Here is a 24,676-nt window from a genome sequence, read left to right on the forward strand (position 1 = left end):
CGAAACGTCGTGAGAATTATTTTATTATGTTTTATTTTTATTATTTTATTACTTCCCTTCTACGTGACTTTACCGAAAGAACCAAGAAGAAAAAACACTATTTATTATGCATTAATGGAAAATAAACTCCTTAAAAAAATTAACAACGGTTTATTTAGAAGTGCACTAAAATGTAAATAACTCGATTGGACAACGGGAAGTGGACGACATTTGATAACAAGATTTGACGCCGACATACAGAGGAATGAAGTGTAATAAGTCGAGTGGACAAGGGGAACTGGACGATATTTTTATTACAAGATTTTACCACGGCATACAGAGGAATGAAGTTTAATAACTTTTGTTTTCACAACTTCGTTTAACTCGCCGTCGAGAAGTACGTGAATGATGCTGCGGCTGCTCCCACGTCAACGCTTGGCGCCTGCTTCTTGGGCGAGGCGAATCCAGAGTTTAGGGACCGTAGCTTTTTGACCACCACAAATATATATAATTAATAAGTCGTCCATACGAAAAGTTAATTGCTTTCAAGGAGCCAAGTAATTGATTATTGATGCGATTTTTATACAGGCATGCATTGTCACCGGATCTGAGTACGTGTGCACAATTAGGGATTGATTGGACAACGGGAAGTGGACGAAATGCAGATTACAAGATTTGACCACGACACAGGAGGACAAAGTTAAGTAAAACCGTTGAATAAAAGTGGATTATTTTATATCTCATTAATTTAACATATTGATACATGTTCATGGCCACGTACTGAATGTTGAACCAATAAAGTTACGTCCCCTCGACTTGCATTGACACGTATATTAAATGATCTTGGCACATAGACTAACGTTCACCATCTCCCATCCATCCCGTCTCCCTCTGCCCATGTCTCCTCTCTCTCCCCGTGTCTCCTCCACTCCTTTCCCCGTTCACCCGGAGACTTCCAGCGGCAGGCGGCTGTACCCGCCGCTGTGTCCTTGCTGCCTGCGGTGGTAAATCAAGGATCCGCCCACGAAGAGAGCCGCAAACACCACGGCCAGCGGGGTCAGCAGCTGGGTCAAGTTCACTGCGGGGTTGGGGTCAAGGGCGAGACGGTGGTGGGAGAAGAGGAGGCGGCACGGCATCACGACATCGTCCTCACGGTTTGACTGCGCGAATCTAAGCCACTCATCACTTCCAATGTCAACTCGACATTTTAATAGATATGCAGTTTAAAGCTCTGTCCATTTGTCTCACTGCCCGTCCGTAACACACTAATCCTCGTAAAAACGAGCCAATATGCGCACAACTTTAGTTTCAAGCTCTGTTACTATTGGGGACTTTCACTGATCAAACAGTCGCCCAAAACTTGGGGAAACACAAACCAGTGCCAAAATGTCTCGCCTCGGCATTCCAGGCCGGTCGACTGAATCGCACTCGCCCCAGCAGTCGTTATCCAAACCCTTTTTGTCTGATCGGGGGCTTATGAACGCCACCGTTATGATAGCTAATTTAATACTTCCTGGAACCCAACGCATGTTGGGATAACATGACACAATCCATGTGTACAGCTGGTAAAACGAGCTACCACCGTGCGGCAAGTCAACAGAGGTTGCCCAATGGTTTGGCGGCGGCGGCGGCGGTATAACGTTGGTTCTGTTGTATTGTTGTCTATCTGTAAGGGGGGTGGTGGGTACCTCCAGGCGATCGCTCCGCCGGTTCCCCGTAGACCAGCGGGCCCCGTGAGACGGTGTGAACCTCCGACTGCACCGTGTCCTCCAACGCGCTCCTCCTGCGCCTGGCAGAGCCCCCCCCGGTGCGCAGGCAGCCCTGCTGGCAGCGGGTGTTGGGCTCGCCCACCTTGCACACGATCACGTCGCAGTGGACAAACACCTGCCGACCGAGCGGGGCGGGGGTGGGTTAACAGGGGGCGGGAAGAGATGAATACACAAACGATATTTGGGCCCAAAGGTTGGTAATGTACATACTGATAATTGTTTTTTACCCTTCTATCTGGCAACAAAACTGACACTTTTTTACAAGGAGTCATGTTTGCATAGACGACAATACCTGCAGCCATAATGCAAAAAAAAACATAACTCTGATAATATATGTACTGTCCTAGAAGTTGATTGGTCCACACCCGAGACAGCTTTCCTTAGAACCTAGTCTCACATGGGTTGGACCAGATGATGCCAAAAGGCGCACAACTCAAAGACAATGCACCATCAGAGTATGAGAGCTCGGGGTAAGCATTTACACCATTGGAACCTCATTTGCCAGTAAAAAATATGATCATTGGTTTTTTACCCTTCTATCTGGCAACAAAACTGACACCTCTTTTGCAAGGAGTCGTGTTTGCATAGACCACAATACCTGCAGCCATAATGTAAACAAAAAACATAACTCTGATAATATATGCACTGTCCTGAAGTTGATTGGTCGACACCCGAGACAGCTTTCCTTAGAGCCTAGTCTCACATGGGTTGGACCAGATGACGCCAAAAGGCGCACAACTCAAAGACAATGCACCGTCAGAGTATGAGAGCTCGGGGTAAGCATTTACACCATTGGAACCTCATTTGCCAGTAAAAAATATGATCATTGGTTTTTTACCCTTCTATCTGGAAACAAAACTGACACCTTTTTTTACAAAGAGTCATGTTTGCATAGACCACAATACCTGCAGCCATAATGCAAACAAAAACATAACTCTGATAATATATGCACTGTCCTTGAAGTTGATTGGTCGACACCCGAGACAGCTTTCCTTAGAGCCTAGTCTCACATGGGTTGGACCAGATGACGCCAAAAGCGCACAACTCAAAGACAATGCACCATCAGAGTATGAGAGCTCGGGGTAAGCATTTACACCATTGGAACCTCATTTGCCAGTAAAAAGTATGATAATTGGTTTTTTACCCTTCTCTCTGGCAACAAAACTGACACCTTCTTTACAAGGAGTCATGTTTGCATAGACCACAATACCTGCAGCCATAATGCAAACAAAAAACATAACTCTGATAATATACTCTGATGGTGAATTGTCTTTGAGTTGTGCGCCTTTTGGCGTCATCTGGTCCAACCCATGTGAGACTAGGCTCTAAGGAAAGCTGTCTCGGGTGTGGACCAATCATCTTCAAGGACAGTGCATATATTATCAGAGTTATGTTTTTTGTTTGCATTATGGCTGCAGGTATTGTGGTCTATGCAAACATGACTCCTTGTAAAAAAGGTGTCAGTTTTGTTGCCAGATAGAAGGGTAAAAAAACTATTATCATATTTTTTACCTGCAAATGAGGTTCCAATAATGTACATATTATTAACACATTTTTATGTTTAACAGGTAAAGCCCATTGAGCTGTGTAGCTCTTTTATCAGAAGCGACCTGGCCATCACAAATGATAGCTCAACGGAGTGGCTCATCGTGTCGAAATCTATCGCAGCTAAACACTGTCAATGCATGTTAATTCTAAATGTGGAGGGAAAACCGGAGAAATATCCATAAAACCAAGGAGAGAACACGCAAACTCCAAATATACAGCAGGTGTCAGGGTCGGGATCAAACCCACGAACTCCTGCATACCAGGCGAGGTAGTTAACATCTCGCCACCGTGGAGCCAAGAATGTACATACATATATACGCTGCTGGACAGAGCTAATGCATTAACTAATGTACATACATTATGTATGTTGATTTACTATGAATAACCCAACTAATAATAGAGACCCATTGTAATGTATATGACTATATTGACCCCCCACCCCCTCCTCTGGTCTTCACATCTGATAGGCTCAGAGTGATGACAACCCAACGCGAATGCGTTTCATCAGCTGGCCTATTATCTCGTTACAATTACGGCAGGAGAGAGAGAGAGACAGGATGGGCAGGCTACACTATGGTGCGTTTCAGATGCCTCATTCTCACTCAGGTGGCTCATAATGGCCGTGTCTGGGCGGGCAGACCTGGTGGAAGTTGCCGATGAAGTTGAACACCGTGAAGCTGAACTGATTCTTCTTCAGGAAGTTCCTGTAGCTCCTCCACGTGGGGTCGATGGGGCAGCTGTTGGGAGACAGAAATCGGCAGCGTCAGTATCATCACCATCAGCATCATCACTAGGATTTCATGCAGTGAGTTGCTAAGTTGTAGCCGGCCCGCCCTGTCCCTCTCCTCCCATGAATCCTAACCAGGGGATAGGTCGGATAAATAGAGAATAAAATAATAAAGTTCGTAGACGAGGAGGTAGATACTCTGTGTTGTGTTCTGTCCTCCTGAGAAGTGGGCGACTCCACAACCGATGAGCACCAGAGGTTTGCGAAACGGCGATGCTCTATTTCAAAGTGCTCTTCCGAGGAGCATTTGCGTGCCTGCAAAAATGACCAGACACACCGCTGTATCATCCTCCATGTTACACAACACCTCGGCTCAGTCCCTCAGTACGGAGTCCACCCGAATCTAAATTGGGGGCGGGTGCCCCGTACTCTGAACGGTCTACACACTGCTGGACATAGCCTGCTATGCATGTGAGGCTTGGGGTCCCTATCTCTGATCATCATCGCATTCGCTTATAATAATAAAAAAATGCACCTGGCTCTCTACAGTAATTACAGCAACACGTATGAGAGAGCACAAGAATTATCCGTGGGATTCATCACAGGTAAGCTCACACCGACTACATTGAACAAAGTCGGGTGCAGAGCCAAGGTCCGAGTGTCACTTGAGTGCTCCTGCGCATAGATGCGTCTTTATGCTGATGATACACAATTGTACACCGCACTGATATGGAGAGCCTCGAATATGTGGTTTGATCACGTGCAAAATATAGTCAGGTCCTGCAATTTCAAATCAGAGCTCTACGATACATTCAACCATTATTGAGTCGTGATACAGCCAACGCGGTGGTGTGTAGCATTGTATCAACAAGGCTCGGTATTGCAACTCGCTACTCTATGGGACGTCTGGCAAAAACATTGCCAAGCTGCAACGTGTACAACATTCTTTGGCACATCTCGTGACGGGTACTGAAAGGTCCGACCATGTCCGTCCAATGCTCGCTAAGCTGCATTGTCTTTTGGTTGGTGAACAATACATTTTAAAGTCACACTCATTACACACAAAGTACTTACCACAAATGAACCACAATACCTTGCTGATTTAGTCAAGGAGCATAAACCACCATCATGCTCGGAGCAGCATTGACTTACCATCGAACAAAGACCGTCACTGCATTGCACGCTTTTAGATGTGCTGCTGCGGTCATCTGAAATGCTCTTCCTGCCGATATTAGCAAGCCACTGGAGCTATGCACTTTAAATCATCTAGATTGAAAACTAATTTAATTAGAATTACTTTTTTGTGTTTAGTTTGTTGTCCTTCCCCCACATCACTATCTCACCACCACGTCTCCCGGATGAGCATCCCGGACTTTCCCACTTTGCTGAACGCCAAACCATGGCCCCCTCTCACTCACCCGTCCTTCAGGAGGTCGTATCGGATGGGGTCGCGGGGGTCGCCGCTGGGGGTCGCGTAGCAATTCTCGGCGAAGAGGGCGATGCTCAGGGTGGAGTTGACGGCGAGTTGCAGATAAATCTCCTGGCTCTCGTAGTAGTGCACCGGGAAGTCGTTCCTCCTACAGACACGGGGGTTCACTTCAGCCGGCTCCGTCTATGGTGTCACGATAAGCGTCCTGGACTTGCAGTAATAATGGGTGCACCAAAGTTAATCGATGGGCAGATCTCATGTGTTGGGGCACAGTGTGGGTACCCCCACCTATTCCCAGATGTCAAGCCAGCATTTAAAAGTTGGCCAAACAAATATCCTTCAGGGGAGCTCGCGAGTGCTCCCCCTAATTGGAGGCCGTTCTGCCAACAGTGACATGAGCAAGCAAGTGCAAGGCTGCAGCTTTACCTGTCCGGGTCAATGATTCAGTCAAGATAATTCTGCAGCCGGCATGCCACATCCTGTACATCTCCCTCGTCGTGACTGTGGCTACCACTCGTCAAGTGCCACCTCTACTCGGGGTCTACCAGCGGGGAGGCTTTAGAATGAGCGGTGAAGAGCCCTGCCTGTAGGCGAGTGCGAACGCGTCCGTCGTGAAGATGTCGATGGTGAAGACGAACTCTCCGAGCCCCTCCTCTTTGATGAAGATGCTGTTCGTGTCCGGAGTGAAGCTGACGGCCAGACCCTTGCGCTTGTCATACACACATCTGAGGGAAGGGGTAGAGGTAGTAGGTGCGGTGTATGAATGTTTAATTTTTTTGGCACCGTACGTAGCCAACCGTGCTAATCGGAGGTGTGGTGAGGGTTGCCGAGATATAATTGTTCATGGTACAATAACAATTTTCACGATATATAGTGGTTACCACGATATTCGTTTCCCATAAGGTAATTGTTGCACGTTTTTATTGTACTATATAGTTTTGCTTCTTGGCTGTATGGGCCTACCTCGACATATGTTTGGGCTGAAAACCTGAACTTACAGTGAAAAATTGTAATGTATATTGAAATATATTTTCCTATAAGGTTCCATTACTCAACCCAAGATGCGGTCCTAAGAACATATTTTATGATCCAAATCCTACTAAAATAACACTTTTCAACACAACTTAGATATTTTCATCCGTAAATATGGAGAACAATAACGAGACAAGGAATTAAAAGCAAATAGTGTACAGTGTACACATGCACACAACTACAACCGCCATTCGCAACAAAATGGCATTGATGTCACCACAGCGCTTTTGACACGCTATGTGCACTTTAAGGCCGCGTGAAGAAGTGTCAAACGCCTCTTGGCAGGAGGTAATGGGACAGACCCAGGTGCCATGGGTTGACTGACTGAGATGACTGGCAGATGCACCACCTGTGCCTCCTACTGTGCCAACTTGCTGTGTTTTAGTCACCCCGCGCTCCGCTCGTTATTGTGAGCGTCGCTTCTCTGCCCTCCGTTGTTGCCGGAGAGCGTCTGCCTCCAACTACTCAGTAGCGTCCTTCACTCTCTCTCTTGTTCGTCCATCAAAGTTGATGATGACCAAGGCACGTTTGTCATTTTGTTGGGTTTTGATGAGTGCGCAGATGGCTGAAGAGGCCAATCCGAGCCCGGAATTCTCTGTGGCACACTGGACAGGTCAGGGAGGATGTAGAGCTCTGAGGTGCAACCACACGTCCTTCCTTGGTAGATTTGCGCTGTTGCCTCTTCAAGATGGCACAGGAGCTTCTCCTACTCTCACAGAGGACTGCACCGTCCTGTACTTTCCTTCTCCAGGCAGGTCGGTCCTGTGCTAGGGATTCCCAGCTTTTCAGGTCGAATCCAAAGTTCTTCAAGGTAGCTTTAAGGGTGTCCTTGTAGCGCTTTTTGGGGCCACCTTGTGCTCGCTTGCCATTCTTCAGCTCGCCAAAGAAGACTTGTTTTGGAAGTCTCGCGTAGGGCATTCTGGTCACGTGGCCAGTCCATCTAAGTTGTTCCTTCGCAAGCAAGGTGTAGATGCTGGGGATATTTGCCTTGCGGAGGACTTCCATGTCAGGGATTCTGTCTTGCCACTTGATCTTCAGCAGTTTCCTCAGACAGCTCAAGTGGAGATGATTCAATTTCTTGGCATGGCGCTGGTAAACTGTCCAGGCTTCGCACCCATACAGAAGAGTTGGTAAGACAATAGCCCGGTAGACCTTCAGTTTTGTCTCCTGCTTGATGCCAGTCCTTTCCCATACCGAGTCACGTAGACGTCCAAAGGCTGCACTGGCCTTGACAATCCGGATGTTAACTTCATCATCTATGTGCACAGCGCGAGACAGTGTAGTACCAAGGTAAATAAACTTGTCAATGGCTGAAAGCTTTTACCCATTCACAAAGATGGTTGGCTCAGTGTAGGGTTTCCCAGGAGCAGGTTGGTATAGGACTTCAGTCTTCTTTGTGCTGATTGTTAGGCCAAAGTTGTTGCAAGCTGAGGAGAGGTGGTTCATACTGTCCTGTATATCTTTATTTGAGCCAGCAGCCAGAGCACAGTCATCAGCAAACAAAAGTTCTCGAACAGTGACTTCCTCCACTCTAGTTTTGGCTTGCATCCTCCGCAGATTGAATAGCCCACCGTCAAAACGGTAGATGAAGTTAATCCCAGTGTTGTGGTTCTGGAATGAGTATTGCAGCATCGCAGAAAACACCATGCTGAAGAGCATTGGCGATAAAACGCAGCCTTGCTTCACCCCGTTTGTGATTGGGAACGGATTAGAGAGTTCTTGCTGATCTCTGACGCTGGCCATCATGCCATCATGGAGATTGCGCACGATGCCAATGAACTTGTCTGGACACCCATACTTGGCCATGATTTTCCATAGGCCCTCCTGGCTGACTGTGTCGAATGCTTTTGTTAGATCAACGAAAGCCATATATAGATCAACATTTTGTTCTTGGCATTTCTCCTGTAACTGCCGGGCAGTAAATACCATGTCAGTGGTTCCGCGGACTTTTCTGAAACCACACTGACTCTCAGGTAGCAGACCCTGGTCTAGGTGGACAATTAGGCGGTTCAGAAGGATTCTTGCCAAGATTTTGCCAGTGATTGATAGTATAGAGATGCCTCTATGGTTGTCGCAGTCCTGCCGATTGCCTTTCCTCTTATATAGATTGATTATAATAGTATCCTTGAACTCCTTGGGAAGGGCTTCTAATTTACACAGAGACTGGAAGAGGTTGGTCAGTTTCTCGACTAAGCGAGGCCCTCCAGCCTTGTAAATTTCTGCTGGAATGGCATCGGACCCTGGAGCTTTGCCTGATGAGAGGAGTGTTATGGCTTTGCTGGTTTCTACCCTTTTAACTGGTACAAAACTGACACCTTTATTTTTTGTACCAGTTAAAAGGGTAAAAACCTACCATTATATTTTGCCACTGGTAAAAGAGATCTCATAGTGTTTGCTGGTTTCCTCAATGGATGGTAGAACAGCCAGGGACTGGTTTATTTCAACTTGAGGCAGTCTCGCAATTGCCTCCTCATTTATGCACGATGGCCGGTTGAGGACTGCGCTGTAGTGTTCGACCCACCTTGCAAGTATTTTGTCCTTCTCCATGAGGAGTGTTGTTCCATCTGAATTCAGGAAAGGTGAAGTTCCTGAGTGTTGCGGACCATAGACCTGCTTGAGTGCATAATAGAGGCGCTTGGTGTTGTTACTGTCAGCGTAAGATTGAGTCTCCTCGGCTTTTGCGCACAGCCAGGCGTCTTGCATGACTCTGAGTCTCTGCTGGACAATCCTGCGAATGTTGAGGAAGGCAGTTTTCTTTAAACTTGAGCTGCTGTCATTCAGATATGCTTTATGCAGGCGGTGTTTTTCGTCAAGGAGTGCTCGGATTTCTGCATCGTTCTCATCAAACCAATCTTGATGTGTACGTAATGGAACACCAAGTGATTCAAGGGCTGTAGAATGCTGCACGGTCTTGAGAGCAGTCCAGTCTGCATCAGCGTCTGTATGCTCGAAGCTTAGAGACTCCAGGTGATGGTCTAAAGCCTCAACAAAGGCCAGTCTGGTGTGTTCCTGTTGTAGGCGAGTGATGTTAAGACGCTTCACACGTCTTTTTCCTTGTGGGCGTCTGGGAGCCTTAATCCGGATGTTAAGTTTGGAGATGATGAGACGATGGTCAGTCCAACATTCAGCACCACACATTGCCTTGGTCACCCTGACATCGTGCCGGTCGCTCCTCCTCATGATGACGTAGTCAATCAAGTGCCAGTGGTGTGAACGAGGATGCATCCATGAAGTTTTCTTGCGCTTTGGTAGTTGGAATATCGTGTTTGTGATGAGCAGGTCAAATTCAGAGCATGTTTTCAGCAGTAGAAGACCGTTGCTGTTACATTTTCCAATGCCATGTGCACCTATGACTCCATTCCATGATTGATGGTCACTTCCAACTCTGGCGTTGAAGTCACCAAGTATCAGGAGTTTGTCCGAGCTGGCTGTGGCAGCAATAATGACTTCCAGGTCATTATAAAACTTGGTTTTGATCTCGTCAGAGTTGGGCATGGTAGGGGCATAGGCACTGATGATGGTGGCCGCCTTTTTACCCAATAGGTGGAGCTTCAGGGTCATTAAACGGTCGTTTATCCCCTTGGGTTGGCTTGCCAGTCGGTTGACCAGGTGGTTTTTTACTGCAAAACCAACACCAGCATCACGTCTCTCCTCCTGGCCTCGTCCGCTCCAGAAGAATGTGTAACCTGCACCCATTTCAGTCACTTGTCCAGTATCGGCCATTCGGGTCTCACTAAGGGCAGCAACATCCACATTGTATCTGGCCAGCTCTCTGCCCACGAGGGCGGTGCGTCTCTTAGGTCTTTTTGATCCAGATGTGTCCATCAAAGTGCGTACATTCCAGGCGCCAACAGTGAGTGGTATCACTTTGGTCTTTTTCATTTTATTTCTTTTTCTTTTTGTTTTTCGACCGCAAGTATGGGATCCCGCCAGCTGCGGTAGGCTGGCCAGGATGTTTTGAAGCAGACAATGTTTAGGGTACCTTTTCTAACCATTTCCTCACTACGGAGGTGAGCAGTGTGATCCTGAATGGGGCTGCTCAGTCACTCAGGGTGCTGCCGGACCTCACTGCTGTTTCGGTCCAGTGAGGGAACGACCAATATCCTGAGCCGCCTGCGTGCAGGTTTGCGGCTACAGCTTCCAGCATATCCGTGCCTGCTGCTTCGTCGCTCACCCATCGCCACAGGACTTGGATAATGACGATGGTAAAAAGTGCCATGACTTGCGCAGAGAACTTGGATTTAAGTGAGGGTGATTTGCGCAGCATTCAACCTCACTCTCTCGACCAGCCGCATCTGTACCCAGTGGCAAGACGTAGTCAAGACGACTGGAGATGGTCCTGGTTGCAGTGGAAGGTCCAAAGACCCGTTTTGGTGGAATTTCCTCCACCAGGGGTTCCACACGCCCAGGCTCAGACAAGCTGAGTTTTCCGGGTTAGTTAACCGCCGCCCAGGGTTCGGCGTTGGCAGCTGCTGACTGTACCGACTCACCAGGGATGTTGAGCCTGGTGTGCGCCTACGGTAGCAGCTAGAGGGCCGGGCCAAATGGAACAAGCCTGAGGCACAACTAGCTGGTCAGACACCAATCTTGATACCTCTGGTACCAGTCAGCTCCATATCCTCTCATACCACATTTCCATCTCTTCTCTAGCTTGTGCCGCGCCTTTTTAACCTCCTCTATCTGGCCGAACAAAAGCTGTTTGGGAATGCGGTGGCTGGGTATGCGGGCAACATGACCCAGCCAACGCAGCCTTGTCTGCGGGAGGAGCTCACCGATTAAACTGTGTCCAGATCTTTCACGGATTTGTGAGCTCCTCACATTTCAAGGGGTCCATATTTTGCAAGCATAGAGAAGGCAGCTTGGTCAAGTGCTGTTAGCTAGCAAATATTACGCAAACAAACGCACGTACTTGATGAGAACCTGGATGTCATTGAAGTTGCGAGTGATTACTTGGCTTCTGTTGTTTGCCTTGAGCATCACCGTCTGGGAAAAAATCATTGACTTGTCCACTTCCTGAAGGATCACAGGGCAAAGGAGAAATAAGAAGGGGCACGGTGCGGGAGAGATAAAGACACATCACCAATGTTAGCCATGATTTATCCACTTTTAGATAAAGGTCTCCTCAATGCATTGCAGTCCTCGCGATGCAACAATCCAGGTAGCAACTGCACAAGAGCTCATTTCATTACTCCATCTCGTCGGTTGGTCCACAAGTTTGCCAGCCAGTCTGTCTATTTGTCGATTAAAAAATAATCGTTGGTCAGTCAGTCAATTTGTGGATCCATTGACGATCAGTCAATCAATGGACGTGCTGAATGTGATCTTCCGTCACCTGGCAGACGGCGCCGCAGTCGGCTATTCCGATGTCGAAGGTGATGAAGTCTCCGTCGTCGACGAGGGAGCAGCCGGGCGGCGTGGGGTCATTGAGCCGCGTGTCGCTCGCCGTGTAGTTGAGCACCAGCACGCGCGGGATGCGCGCCGACATGCGCTCTCCCTCGCACGACAACGCCACCTCCGCTACGGGGGAAGAGAAGGAGGAAGAGGGGTCGTCAGTCGGCACACTGCGAGGCAGAGGTGTGGACTCGAGTCATGTGACTTGGACTCGAGTCAGACTCGAGTCATGAATTTGATGACTTGCGACTCGACTTGGACTTGCATAACAATGACTTTGTCCCACCTATGAGATGTGGACTCGAGTCATGTGACTTGGACTCGAGTCAGACTCGAGTCATGAATTTGATGACTTGCGACTCGACTTGGACTTGCATAACAATGACTTTGTCCCACCTCTGCTGCGAGGAGCGCAACACATCGCCGCATCGTCTACACGCGTCATGACTCGTTCATGGCTTGTGACATTGGCAGTATGGCTCAGCTTCTGCAGTGGAAAAAAAACACCTGGCACCTCATAGGCAGCACCACGCCCTGGCGTGGCTTGATTGTGCCAGCGGGAAAAAAAACACCCACACCCTGAGTGGCCCCGGCGTTAGCTCAGCTTGGATGCGCCAGTCGAGAAAGGGGTTATGAGTGATGGCGTCCCTGTGTGGGTGGTCCTGGCAAGAGAGTGGGATGGGGGGTGGGATAGGGCGTACCTGGGTGGCAGCCCAAGCGGCCCTCCTTGAGGAAGCACGCCTCTCCCCCGTGGCATCCGCCTGCCTCCTCCACGACCACCCCCTGGGAGCGGCACCTGTAGCGACGCGAGCAGTCGTGGCTATACCACGACTTCCCCACCTGGGAATCCACACGACACGCACAGACGGGACCACACAATTAAGTAATGACATAGTCAGTTCTCCTGCTACGTGTGGTTTTCATAACGCGAATCGCATATAACGCGATTAATTTATTAGGGAACGCATTATTTTATAACGCGGATACAAATTGGATATACAGTATAACGTAATCGAGTGAATGTAACTACGATGTGCGAGTAGGAATAAGTGGTGGTATGGCTGCCTCGGCGTAGCATTGCAAAAGGCATTGGGATGTTGAAGGTTATTAACCTTTTTGGAATTATCTTTCACAAACGTAGGTCTCTTACCTGTAAAATGGAACAATGTCACGCTGAGCAGGCCTATAGCAGACCTCCATTATCTACGCAGCTCATGTGAAATTATGCAAACAAGGTCACTCAAGAGCCCGGGCAGCCACTCACTGACCAGAATCAAATATTGATTACGACCGTGTACATACACGTGTCGTTGAAACCTAGAGCAAATAGGGACCTTGTAAAAAAAATACCAACTTCCACTATTGAGAGAAAAATAATAAAACTGTAAGTGCTCATTTCTACTTGTGCCACACCGAAGAACCTCATTTGATGAAGTTAGGAAAATAACATAATGAAATGTGGTAGATTTACTATACCCAGTGAATGTATCTGTAGGGCTGATAATAACATATACACAAGTCTAATAGACATCAAAAGTACACTGGAGTAATTTAATTATCGCGGATTTAGTTTAAGTGTAACATAGATGTAATTCAGTATAGTATTCAGACACGAAGATCACTCAAATCAATTTCCGTATCTAAATGTACATGAGCGGAAAATATGGTGGCCATCTTGAAAAACAGCACCCGTGTTGCATTTGCGTCATTGTGTCATTGCGTCGTTAGGCGTTGTACGGTCTGTTCTGGATGACCACAGTCGCACACTACTACTGGAGAGCTTTGAATTTTCCATTTGTGCATCAGGTATCCGCATCTGCCATGATGCAGATACCTAATACACAAATGGCATCGAGTCTGCATTAACCACACATACTGCATTAACCACATATACCTATTACAAGACGTAAAGATTTGATGCCTTGTAATAGTTAAAAGGTGTCTCGTTTTTGCATGTTAACACCTCGTGTATTCATGCCAAAATTGGTCAAATCTTTTGTTTTATCATTAAAAATCTTGATGCTGGAAAAAGTGTCCCAGATATCTCGTTAGTGTCGTTTGACTTTCCTGCGTCCATTTGCAGCCTCCCACTTGCGATGCAGTATCAGTGGTAGAATCGTATTTATGTCCCAGTATTGATACGTGATAGGGCGAGTGTTAATCTCAGTGTGACCGTGTGGAGCTCACGTCTCTATAGACTCCGTCATGCATGCAGTGTCGGTTTTGGGACCGTGCTTGCGATGAACGTAGGGTGAGCGATAGGGTGAGCAATAGGTTCAGTGTTAATCTCAGCGTGATCGTGTCGAGCTCACATCTCTGTAGACGCCGTCGTGCGTGCAACCGCAGTCCGCCGCCGCCACACACGTGCCGCCCTGCAGGAAGAAGCCGGCGTCGCACACACAGCCCTCGGCGCAGACGCGGCCCCGCGGGCACGCGGCCGCGGGCAGTCCGCACGACGGCGGGCAGGGTGGGGCGCACATGCTGTACGCGCTGCGAGCCGGGCACGTCAGCGCTGTGGCACACAAATACACGCAGGTGAACACGGCACGCCAGTGCGGTGAACACCAAAGATAACCCGTGTAGCTTTTTCCCACAGGCTGTCTGGGCAAGTGCTGTTAGCGAGCACCTTTGAAAGCCGGCAAGGTACACGAGGGGGTGGGTGGTCGGTCCCATGCCCAATCGCCTTTGTCTCCCCAGTGGTGAAGTTTACACACCGCACCAGGTACTCATTTGAGGCTGAGCCCACCTAGGGGTAGGCCCAGGACCGGTTCAGATAATCTGTACTGGTATTGGCCTTGAGTGGGAATAGAACTCGGATCGCCGGATACACAGCGCAGCACGCCAACTGCTACTCCATCGCTTCCCACACACACAAATACACAGTACGTACTGTCATTTAGCCACACTAGCAGTGTGTACACATTCACATACACAGATTGTGAGCTAATGGAAATAACCCTTTCACCAAGGTTACACTCACACCAGGATTGGCCAGTATCTGCCGCAATGGAAGAGCCGACAGTGAATAATGAGTGGCCTGCAAGACCCACGCTTTCTTGCATCATACACGATCATGATGATCACCTCAATTTGTATTCCACTCCCTCCCATGCATCTATCTCGAGGCATCCGCTGCAGTCTAGCCAAGGGGGGTCCAAGGTGCCAGCTGCTCCTGTGCAGTGCAAGGAGAACTCTGCGCAGGCGACAAAATGGGCATAAGTCTGCCAACATGGGGTGATGTTGCTCTCTGGTTTGTCTCCAAATTGGGTGATTTTAGAGTAATTTATCAAACGAGGAAGTTTTGACTGTGACGCCTGCATACATGGCCTATTTATTTTCGAAAAACGTCACTGGATCTTTAATACCTATCAGTATTTCAACTATTGAAAATATGTTTTATTTGTATTTTACCAGGTAAGGCACACGGAGCTATATCGCTTTTCTTTTTCAGAAACGACCTGGCCACTAACGATAGCTCAACGAAGTGGCGTATCATCACGTGGAAATGCATAGCAGCAGCCAATTACTCTGAACTAACACTGCCACTGGGCTCTACCCACGAACCTCTGCCACAAGTGACAAATTGCGCTACCGTTTAGCCACGCCAGTGCCAATTGATGACGCCGGTAATGGTTGCGGATAGTGGCAGCGGTGCCGACGTTGGTCGTGGTGGTGGTGACAATGACGACGACGACGGTGAGACAGGAAAATGTCGCTCACGGCAGTTGGCGGCCGCCCTCCACTCCGCGAGCAGCACCCCGCGCGCCAGGCACGTGGCGAAGTATCCCTGCAGGTGCGAGCAGCGCAGCGCCGTCCCCGTCACGAGGGCCAGGTCGAACGCGCAGTTGGTGAAGTACGGCTGGGGCGGCACCGCTGCGAAGCACGGGGCGAAGGGCGACCGCTCGCTGCGCAAGAGGTCGCACAGCACCTCGGCCGACGCCTTTTCCGCGTCGCCGGGCACCACCGTGTGGCCGTAGTCTGGCCCACAGCTGCAATCATTGTAGAGAGAGAGAGAGATGCTTTGGTTGGGGTTGGGGGTCGAAGGTGGGAGTGGGGGGATCTGAGGCCTGTGACATTAACATTGTTATCGTAGCGTGGCCTGGCGGAATAGTACAACGGCTGCTCTTGTCAATTAGCCACAACGCCCACCACAAAGGAGACAACCGCTTGGTTGGAATAATCTTGGCCGGGGCCCAAATGACCCAGTGGCTAGAACAGGGTCCAGCTTGATCTCCCCGTGCCCGTGGGGACGCGACATCTGCGTGCGTTATGAATGCGTTTGATATTTTTTTTTCAATCGAATTTTCAAGCACAATTTCGGATCTTAGATTGCTTGATAACGTGACGTGTAATTTGTGCCAACAAAATCACGTCAGCCACGTTACATACCACTTTTAGCGGGAATGGCATTGGTGTGACGTCATGACTGTGACGTCACTACCCGTGACATCATGGAGGTGACATCGCTACCCTGCGACGGCATGAAATGAACGTTGCATCTTTGGATTAATCTGAAACAATAGTTGTCGTTTCCGGACTATCCAAACAGTTTCATATCTAGGCCCGATTGTCAGACTAATCCGTAAATGAGAGAGCCGTCTGTAAAGTGTGTCCATGTGCATGCGTGTGCATGGGGAGCGGTAGTGTAGCGGTCAGCACACTGCACTACGAACCCGACGACCCGAGTTGAATTCCTGCTCACGGCCAACATCAGTGGCGATTATCTGAACCGGTCCTGGGCTTCCCCTAGGTCGACTCTGCCTCAAATGAGTACCTGGTGCGATGTGTCGTACACATCGCACACCGGGGGTGGTACTGGCCACCCGCCCCCTCACGTGCCGTGCCATGCCGGCCTTCATAGGTGCCTACTCACAAACAGCCCCAACAATTTGTTACACGCAATACGAGGAAGATCTTTGTCTTTGTGCGTGCGAGCCAAGGCCGTAATTATATTATATATTGGGGGGAGGGACATCCCCCCCCCACCCAATATTCAAATATGTTCAAAATGTCCCCCCCAATATATTGCTATAAAATAGATGTCTGTTTATATGATTGTGGTTGTACTTTATTAATACCTAATCTCTGCCATTACATAAAATGAAACGAGAAAAGGTAAAAAAAGAAAAAAAACTGAGCAATGTAATACAATACACTATTAGACATTATTGTAAAAAATAAATAAAAATTGCATCCTATGTGTTAGTGAAATTTTTTGACATTTTAGGCAAGAAATTCGTTTTCAAATTGAGATTTTTTTTCTGGGGGTGGACCCCCAGACCCCCTGGAAGATTTGGTCCCCCCCAATGTTGACTCCATGGCTACAGCCTTGGTGCGAGCGCTCACGTCGCTTTACTGGCGGACGCCTCGCTCTGCCAGGCGTTGCCGAACGTGTGCGGCGTGTGGTGACGCTCGCCGCCGGGCCCCGTGAAGTCGTTGCCGGCGTCCCCGTCGTAGTTCCCGCACAGCCCCTGGACGGCGCCCGCGAAGTCGGCCTTGAGCCCCACGTCCACGTAGGCGACGCCGTCGAACTTGACGGTGAGGCCGGCCGCCGGCGCCGACAGCACCGCCAGGCTCCCCAGCTGCACTACCGTGGCGCCGGGCAGCAGCGCCGGCATGCTGACCGTCTCGCCGTTCAGCTGTCGGGCGGCGACGGTGATTCGTCGTTATAATCGCTTCATGTTTATCATATTCTCTGCATTTTAAGAAACTCGAGAAAGTCAGCCGCACGCCAAACTTTGGGGTAATTTTGAAAAATTGTTCGTCGTGTTTTACAATCAAAGGAATACGGTGCTCAAGAGAATCGTCTTTAATGAGGTGTTTATGAACTCGCAACTTTAAAATGTCTTCCGGAAATCTATTTTAAACAGCTGGTGGTGGTCCTTCTGCCCTCTGGTGGGTAATGAATATCTGTGGAAAGCTGTCTTCTGGAAGAGCGTTCTGAAAAGTTGGCACATACAGTCCGCCACCACAGGGCTAGTGGGAGCGTGGGTAATCTGTTCATTACTCCTTCTTTCACATGGCGTTTGTACACAAAAAGGCAACGGGCTACCAGTATGCATTGAACGTTGTGAGCCATTCCATGGTAATCCGGGGGGGCAAGTAGCTGAGTGGAAAGGTCCACTTGCTCCACCAGAACACAGCGTGGTTATATCGGGGCAGTGATCAGTGACACACACGCCTTGTGGTTTGGCACCTCACCAGAATCACAATTTGGTGCGGTCCTCGATAGTTTGATTTACGGAGGAAATATCTTTCACGAGATGTTGTGGGGACGCTGGTTGAGAGCGATCCCCACTTTTTCCGGGGCAGCAGAGAGAAACCAGGGCTGTTCCATTAATCGGCTCTTCATCAAGGTGCTCGGTTGGGATGCCACTGCTTTCCCACGTCTTAGGGTGGCAGAAGAACCTCAAGGATGGCCGATGGCAACACTGCATATGAGTGGCTTTCCTCTGGTCTATTCCCTTGGCAACCAACCACATCCACAGCTAGATTGGTGGCATCAATAACATTTTTTTTTTACTTTGAAAATGCGTCAGTTACCACGCACCTCCGATGAGCACGGTTGACTACGTACGGCGGTGCGAAATAAGTTCAACATAAATAGCACGCAATCAAAACAAGCACGTCCGTGTCTGGAATTTGTTGTCGACTCGATTCGTTGAAATTGTCTGTGTGTGCTTTATTTATGAAAACAAATTGCCAAGCCAAAAACCCTTACCTGGACGACGCCCCCGGGCAAGAGTCTAACCCTGGTGTGGTTGCCGAGCCGCACCTCGACGGCGCGCGTGTACGACACAGTAGCTCTAGCGCCCATCGCCTCGTTCTCCACCAGCACGTGCCACGCGCCGCTGAGCCGCGAGCCGGCGTAACGCGTGGACGGGGCGGCCAGCGTGTACGCGCACGTGCCCATGAAGTCGAAGTAGGCCCCGTCGAACGTCACGTAGTGGGGGTCGCCGGACGCCTGGCAGTGACCTGGAGGTCCGGGGGTGGGCGGTGGTGGAAGGGGGCATGGGTGGAGTGGGGGAGGGTGGTTACACACGGGGGAGGAAGAAGGCTGAACAGGTAAATGGCTGCCAATGAAATAAAAAATAATTGTGGAAAGCCACAGAGCAACACTTTCCCCCTCCTTACAGACTCATGCCCACGTGCAGAATGGTTGTAATGATGATGATGTTTGTATTGATTGTAACGTTGGAGATATTAGTGAGGATGTTGACGATGATGATGGTGACGACGATGACCTCACCCTCCAGGGCATTGCAGCCGATCTTGCCGTCGTCCGTGAGTCCGCACGTGTGGAGGGCAGGGCAGGAGAAGGCGTCGCATTCCAGTTCGCCGGCCTCGCACACGCACCGGCTCCTGCAGTCATCCGAGATGAACTCATCTCCCAGCTGGCGCACACACACACACGCATGCACACACACACAGACGCACGCACACGCATGCACACGCACACAGACGCACGCACACACACACACGCATGCACACGCACACACGCTCACACACCGCACACACGCGCGCGCACACACGCACACATACAGACGCGCGCAAACAGGCGCACACATGCATACACACACGCGCAAACACACAAGCACACATACACACAGAATCAACAACATCATCATCAAGAGTATAATCAGCATTCGAGTCATCATCAATACAACATAATCGTTTACATTTGCTTCATCATCCTCATCAATGTCATCGTCATCAACATTACCCATAAACACCTTGTGGGACAGCCGCGACTGGGAGTCCACCTTGGCGAGACTGCTGTAGGCCAACTCGAGATGTGCTGCACGGGAGGTGCGTCATCAATACAATAAAGTATGTGTTCCCCCTATAACGCAGCGGTGATAGTTGCATTCTCGAAGAACACCGCGTTATGGGGAAAAAATCTCGTTTTAATCATTAATATATAATATATAGGGAGTAAAGCACAGTACACGATAACACGTGAGATGCGTACGCACGCCGAACAAAGGCTGAGGTGCGTGGGTAGCATCTAGAAGCATCCAGCAGCATCCCAATGCCTTGCGTGGCGATGCTACGCCGAGGCAGTCGTACAACCGTTCGCTCGATCGCGTTATATACAATTGGCATCCGCGTTTCATAAAAGCACGTTCCCTATAATACATTCATCGCGTTATATCCGATTCGCATTATGAAAACTACACGCGGTGTCACAGGAGAGTGTTAAGGAATTGTATATCCAAGAATAAGGAGAAATCCCGAGCTGCACGTGCACCCCACGTGACACACGTGTGCCTTGCGTGTTTTGTGCCGTGCTGCTCCGAAAGGTGGATATTTGCCGCGAACCTCACAGGTAGGAGGAGAGTGGCACTTTATTTATTTATTTCCCATAAGATAATGAACAAGGAGGCCTCACGTGGCATTCTTAAACTAAACAAAAATATTTTACCAGGTAAAGCCCCACTGAGCCATGAAGCTGTTTTTTTCAGAAGCGACCTGGTCATCACAAATGATAGCTCTGCGAAAGTGGGTCATCGTCGTATGGACATTTATATCAGCAGCCAAATTCTCTAAACGCATAGTGACGTTGATTCAAAATTTGGAGGGAAAAACCAGAGGACCCGGAGAAAAATCCACGCGACCACATAGAGAGAGACACGCAAACTCCAAATATACAGCAGCAGGCGTCACGGTCAGGATCGAACCCACGACCTCCCGTATACCAGGCGAGGTAGTTAACATCTCCTAGCCACCACTGCACCCTCTTTTCCCAGCCTCCAGGAACCTCTGGGTTTGTTTCTCGCACGTCAACAACAAAAACAAAGAGAAAGAACCTCCCGTGTAGCCTGAACAGATAATCGTCACTGGTGTTGGCCATGAGCGGGAACTGAACTAAGGTCGCCAAGTTCATAACGCAGTGTGCTAACCGCTACGCCACCACTCCCCACAACACACACATATGTACACGTACACACACGCGTAAACACACATTTACACACACACACGTACACATCAATACCCGCAATTCGCCACGAAGTGACGGTGACGTCACCACAGCACCTGTGACAGGCCAGGTGCACTTTGAGGCCAAGTAAAGTGTTGAAGGCTCGCTGACAAGAGGTCACGGGACAGACCCAGGTGCCATGGATTGGTAGATGCACCAGCTGTACCCCCTACTGTGCCAACTTGCTGCATTTTATCTGCTTGGCACTCCGCTCGTTGTGAGCATCGCTCCTCTGCCCTCAGTTGTTGTCCGAGGGCGACTGGCTTCAACTGCCCAGTAGCAGTCCTTCACGAGCCTCCTCCATAGAGGCCAATCTTGACACCGCTGGTACCAGTCTTCAGCAAGTCCGCTATGCTCCAAATCCTCCCGTACCACATCAGTCCATCTCTTCTCCAGCCTGTGTCGTGCCCGTTTAGCCTCCTCTATGCGGCCAAACAGAAGCTGCTTGGGCTACATGACCCAGCCAATGCAGGCTTGCCTGCCGGAGGAGCTCACTGATGGGAATGTGTCAATATCTTTCAAGAATTTGTGAGCTCCTCACACAATCCAGCCTGATTAAACACAGGAAGGATGGTAGGCAGGCCATCCTGAATCTTTCTAACTGGCACATATGTTCTATTAGAGGGGTCCACATTTCACAAGCATAGAGAAGGGAGGGCATGACTGTGGCCGAGAAGACCCGAAGCTTCGTGCGGAGCGATAGACCAGGTAGCTTCCACACAGCATTACGAAGCCGATGAAAATATATTGCCGCCTGACTCAGAGTGAGACCTCTGCTGTCAAACCGGAGCTGGTCATAAGCACACTGTTCACAGGTATGGGAAACTCTCCACTCTCTCCACAACTGCTCCGTCACCAGTGGGGAGCTGAGGGGGTGAAGTGTTTGGTGGCATAAAATACCCAGGCAAGTGCTTAGTTTTGGTGGGGCTGACGGTAAGACCCCACCTCTTAGTAGCACTCTCCAGGTTCGGCAGCAGCGCCTTCAACTCCTCCTCTGAGTGAGCAGCAATCACCAGATCATCGGCATACATAACATGATTGACCAATAGGGAGCCATCCCTCGATCGCACCCGGGCATCGATCAGCCTCCCATTGTATCTGTACCATCTACTACATGTACACACCAAGGCCGTAGCCATGGAGTCAACATTGGGGGGGACTAAATCTTCCAGGGGGTCTGGGGGTCCCCCCCCCCCCAGAAAAAAGCATCTAAATTTGAAAATAATTTCTTGCCATTTCCTGCCTAAAAGATTTAAAAATTCACTAACACATAGGATGGACGTTTTATTTATTTTTTACAATAATGTCTAATAGTGTAATTGTATTACATTGCTCTGTTTTTTCTTTTTTACCTTTTCTTGTTGCATTGTATGTAATCGCAGAGATTAGGGATTAATAAAGTACAGTACAACCATAACCACAATCATATAAACAGAAATCTATTTTATAGCAATGTATTGGGGGGGACATTTTGAGCATATTTTAATATTGGGGGGGATGTGTCCCCCTCAATATATACTATAATTACGGCCTTGGCACACACACAAACGCACACACGCAAACACGCGTCTCACCTTGTAGTACTTGCCGTTGCTGATGCAGCCACACTGGTCCGCGCGCACACACCGGTCGTGCTCCAGCAGGTAGCCCGCGTCACAGACGCAACCCTCCACGCAGCCTCCCGTGCACTGACCCTCGCCCGGACCCCGCGCGCACGTCGCGGGGCACGGGGAGGCGCAGTGCGAGTACGAGCCGCTGCCGGGGCACACTGGGGAGGCTGTGGAGAGGTCACGGATGAAGAGGGAGAGGAGTGGGTGGAGGTGAAAGTCAAGATGCAGCTCTACCGGAAATTGGGCACCGCGGTGGCGGGATGTTGACCGTCACCTCTTCCCTATTTCCCAGAGTGTTGAGTCTATTGCCCATAGACTCAACACCGCCCATAGACTCAACACTGCACATAGACTCAACACTGCCCATAGACTCAACACTACCCATAGACTAACACTGCCCATAGACTCAACACTGCCCATAGACTCAACACTACCCATAGACTCAACACTGCCCATAGACTCAACACTGCACATAGACTCAACACTGCCCATATACTCAACACTGCCCATAGACTCAACACTGCCCATAGACTCAACACTGCCCATAGACTCAACACTGCCCATAGACTCAACACTACCCATAGACTCAACACTGCCCATAGACTCAACACTGCCCATAGACTCAGCACTACCCATAGACTCAACACTACCCATAGACTCAACACTACCCATATACTCAACACTACCCAGAGACTCAAAGCTGCCCACACACTCAACACTGCACATAGACTAACACTGCCTATAGAACCTACACTGGGGTGCGACGGTTCCTAGGAGATGTTAAATACCTCGTCTGGTATACAGGAGGTCGTGGGTTCGATAACAACCCTGATGCCTGCTGCTGTATATTTGGAGTTTGTGTGTCTCTCTCCCCATGGTTGCGTGGATTTTTCTCTGGGTCCTCCGGTGTTTCCGTCTACATTTAGAAATGTGTGCTTCGAGTATTTGGCTGCAACACATTTCCAAGTGATAAGCCACTTTGTCATTTGTGACCAGGTCACTTCTGAAAAACAGCTATGTAGCTCAGTGGGCCTTACCTGGTAAAATAAAAATAAAGTTTTCATTTTAGTTTACTTTCTCATACCACTGCTGTTGTAAGGGCTCTAGGAAGCCTTCTATAAGTTACTTTGGCCTACTCTCATGATGGCAAGATGTCTTAAAAAGAAGCGGAAGTTCGCACACTTTCCCTACACGTGACCAGTCGATTGACTGTGCTGTACCCATTCATACCACTGGTGCTGCTGATTCCAGAAACCTGCACCACAGTTTCACTTACCAAGCCAGGAGATCAAATCGAATCCCGTCGACCTTCCGTTCAGCGTGGTAACAAATACACCACAAAGGCACTGTGAGTGCACCTGATGCCACATAGGGGCAGCTGCCACCTGGGGGGACCCCTTGGCCCCCGACTGCTTCAGGGTGCAATGCCGGACGGTCGATACGATGCCGGGCGACTCACGGCAGAGCGTCTCGTTCCTCCAGCCGCCCAGGGCGACGCCGGCCTCGACGCAGGCAGCGTGGTATGCGGAGAGGGCGCGGCACAGCGGGGCGGTGCCGGCGGGGGCCTGCAGCGCCAGGTCGAACACGCAGCCGTCCACGTAGGGCCGTGGGTCGACGGCGCCGGCGCAGGCGGCGAAGGGGCCCGTGGAGTCATTCAGCATGCCGCACCTGTCGTTACCCAACGCCGCGGCCACGTCGGTCGGGTCCGGGGCCTTGCCGTCGCCTGCGTCGTCGGAGCCGCTGTGAGAATTATTTTTTTGTTGAGAACAGAGAAACCGCAGGGGAGACAATTGGCGGGCAGGCGGCAGATGCCGGAGTGCATCCGTGACGTCGCGCGGATGCGCTGATGCCGAAACGTCGTGCTGGTGGATTACGTGCCCATGGGCTGCACGGAATCCTGGCAGCCTCACACCGTTGTCATTGAGCCAATCTCGCCCATGCCTTTTTCAATCCCTCCTGCGCAACTCTTGGCGTCAATAAGATGACTCTACCCCAGAGGGGAGGGGCACTTTAGCCAGCTCCTCGGACAGGAAGGACGTAAAAGACATCCCACTCGTTATCCTTTCCTGCATCCTTTCCACAGATGTTCGTCTTTAGTGGGATCATAAATAACCACCACCGTTAACCCACCTTTTGTTGACAGGGTATTGAGCCCACATAAGCCTGGGACTTGCACCTCCCCTCAGCCCCCCCCCCCCTTCATTCTTTTGA

General features: G+C 49.7%; 1 protein-coding gene across 1 annotated transcript in view; it reads right to left on the reverse strand.

Annotated features, from left to right (window-relative positions):
* Positions 1–920: 920 nt before the first annotated feature.
* The window catches only part of LOC144736554 (IgGFc-binding protein-like), a 77,641-nt gene continuing 53,885 nt past the window's right edge, over positions 921–24,676 (reverse strand). Inside the window, exons 21-35 of the mRNA XM_078619104.1 lie at positions 23,925–24,205; positions 22,430–22,632; positions 19,125–19,269; positions 18,597–18,850; positions 17,222–17,514; positions 15,596–15,864; positions 14,188–14,387; positions 12,577–12,715; positions 11,817–12,001; positions 11,394–11,497; positions 6,037–6,177; positions 5,442–5,600; positions 3,937–4,033; positions 1,668–1,863; positions 921–1,057 (exon numbers count right to left, since the gene is read on the reverse strand). Coding sequence (XP_078475230.1) covers positions 921–1,057; positions 1,668–1,863; positions 3,937–4,033; positions 5,442–5,600; positions 6,037–6,177; positions 11,394–11,497; positions 11,817–12,001; positions 12,577–12,715; positions 14,188–14,387; positions 15,596–15,864; positions 17,222–17,514; positions 18,597–18,850; positions 19,125–19,269; positions 22,430–22,632; positions 23,925–24,205 — 2,803 coding nt within the window. The remainder of the gene's footprint in view (positions 1,058–1,667; positions 1,864–3,936; positions 4,034–5,441; positions 5,601–6,036; positions 6,178–11,393; positions 11,498–11,816; positions 12,002–12,576; positions 12,716–14,187; positions 14,388–15,595; positions 15,865–17,221; positions 17,515–18,596; positions 18,851–19,124; positions 19,270–22,429; positions 22,633–23,924; positions 24,206–24,676) is intronic.

The sequence above is a fragment of the Lampetra planeri genome, chromosome 61, assembly GCF_965212315.1.
Source record: "Lampetra planeri chromosome 61, kcLamPlan1.2.h2, whole genome shotgun sequence".
NCBI classification, from domain to species: Eukaryota; Metazoa; Chordata; class Hyperoartia; order Petromyzontiformes; family Petromyzontidae; genus Lampetra; species Lampetra planeri.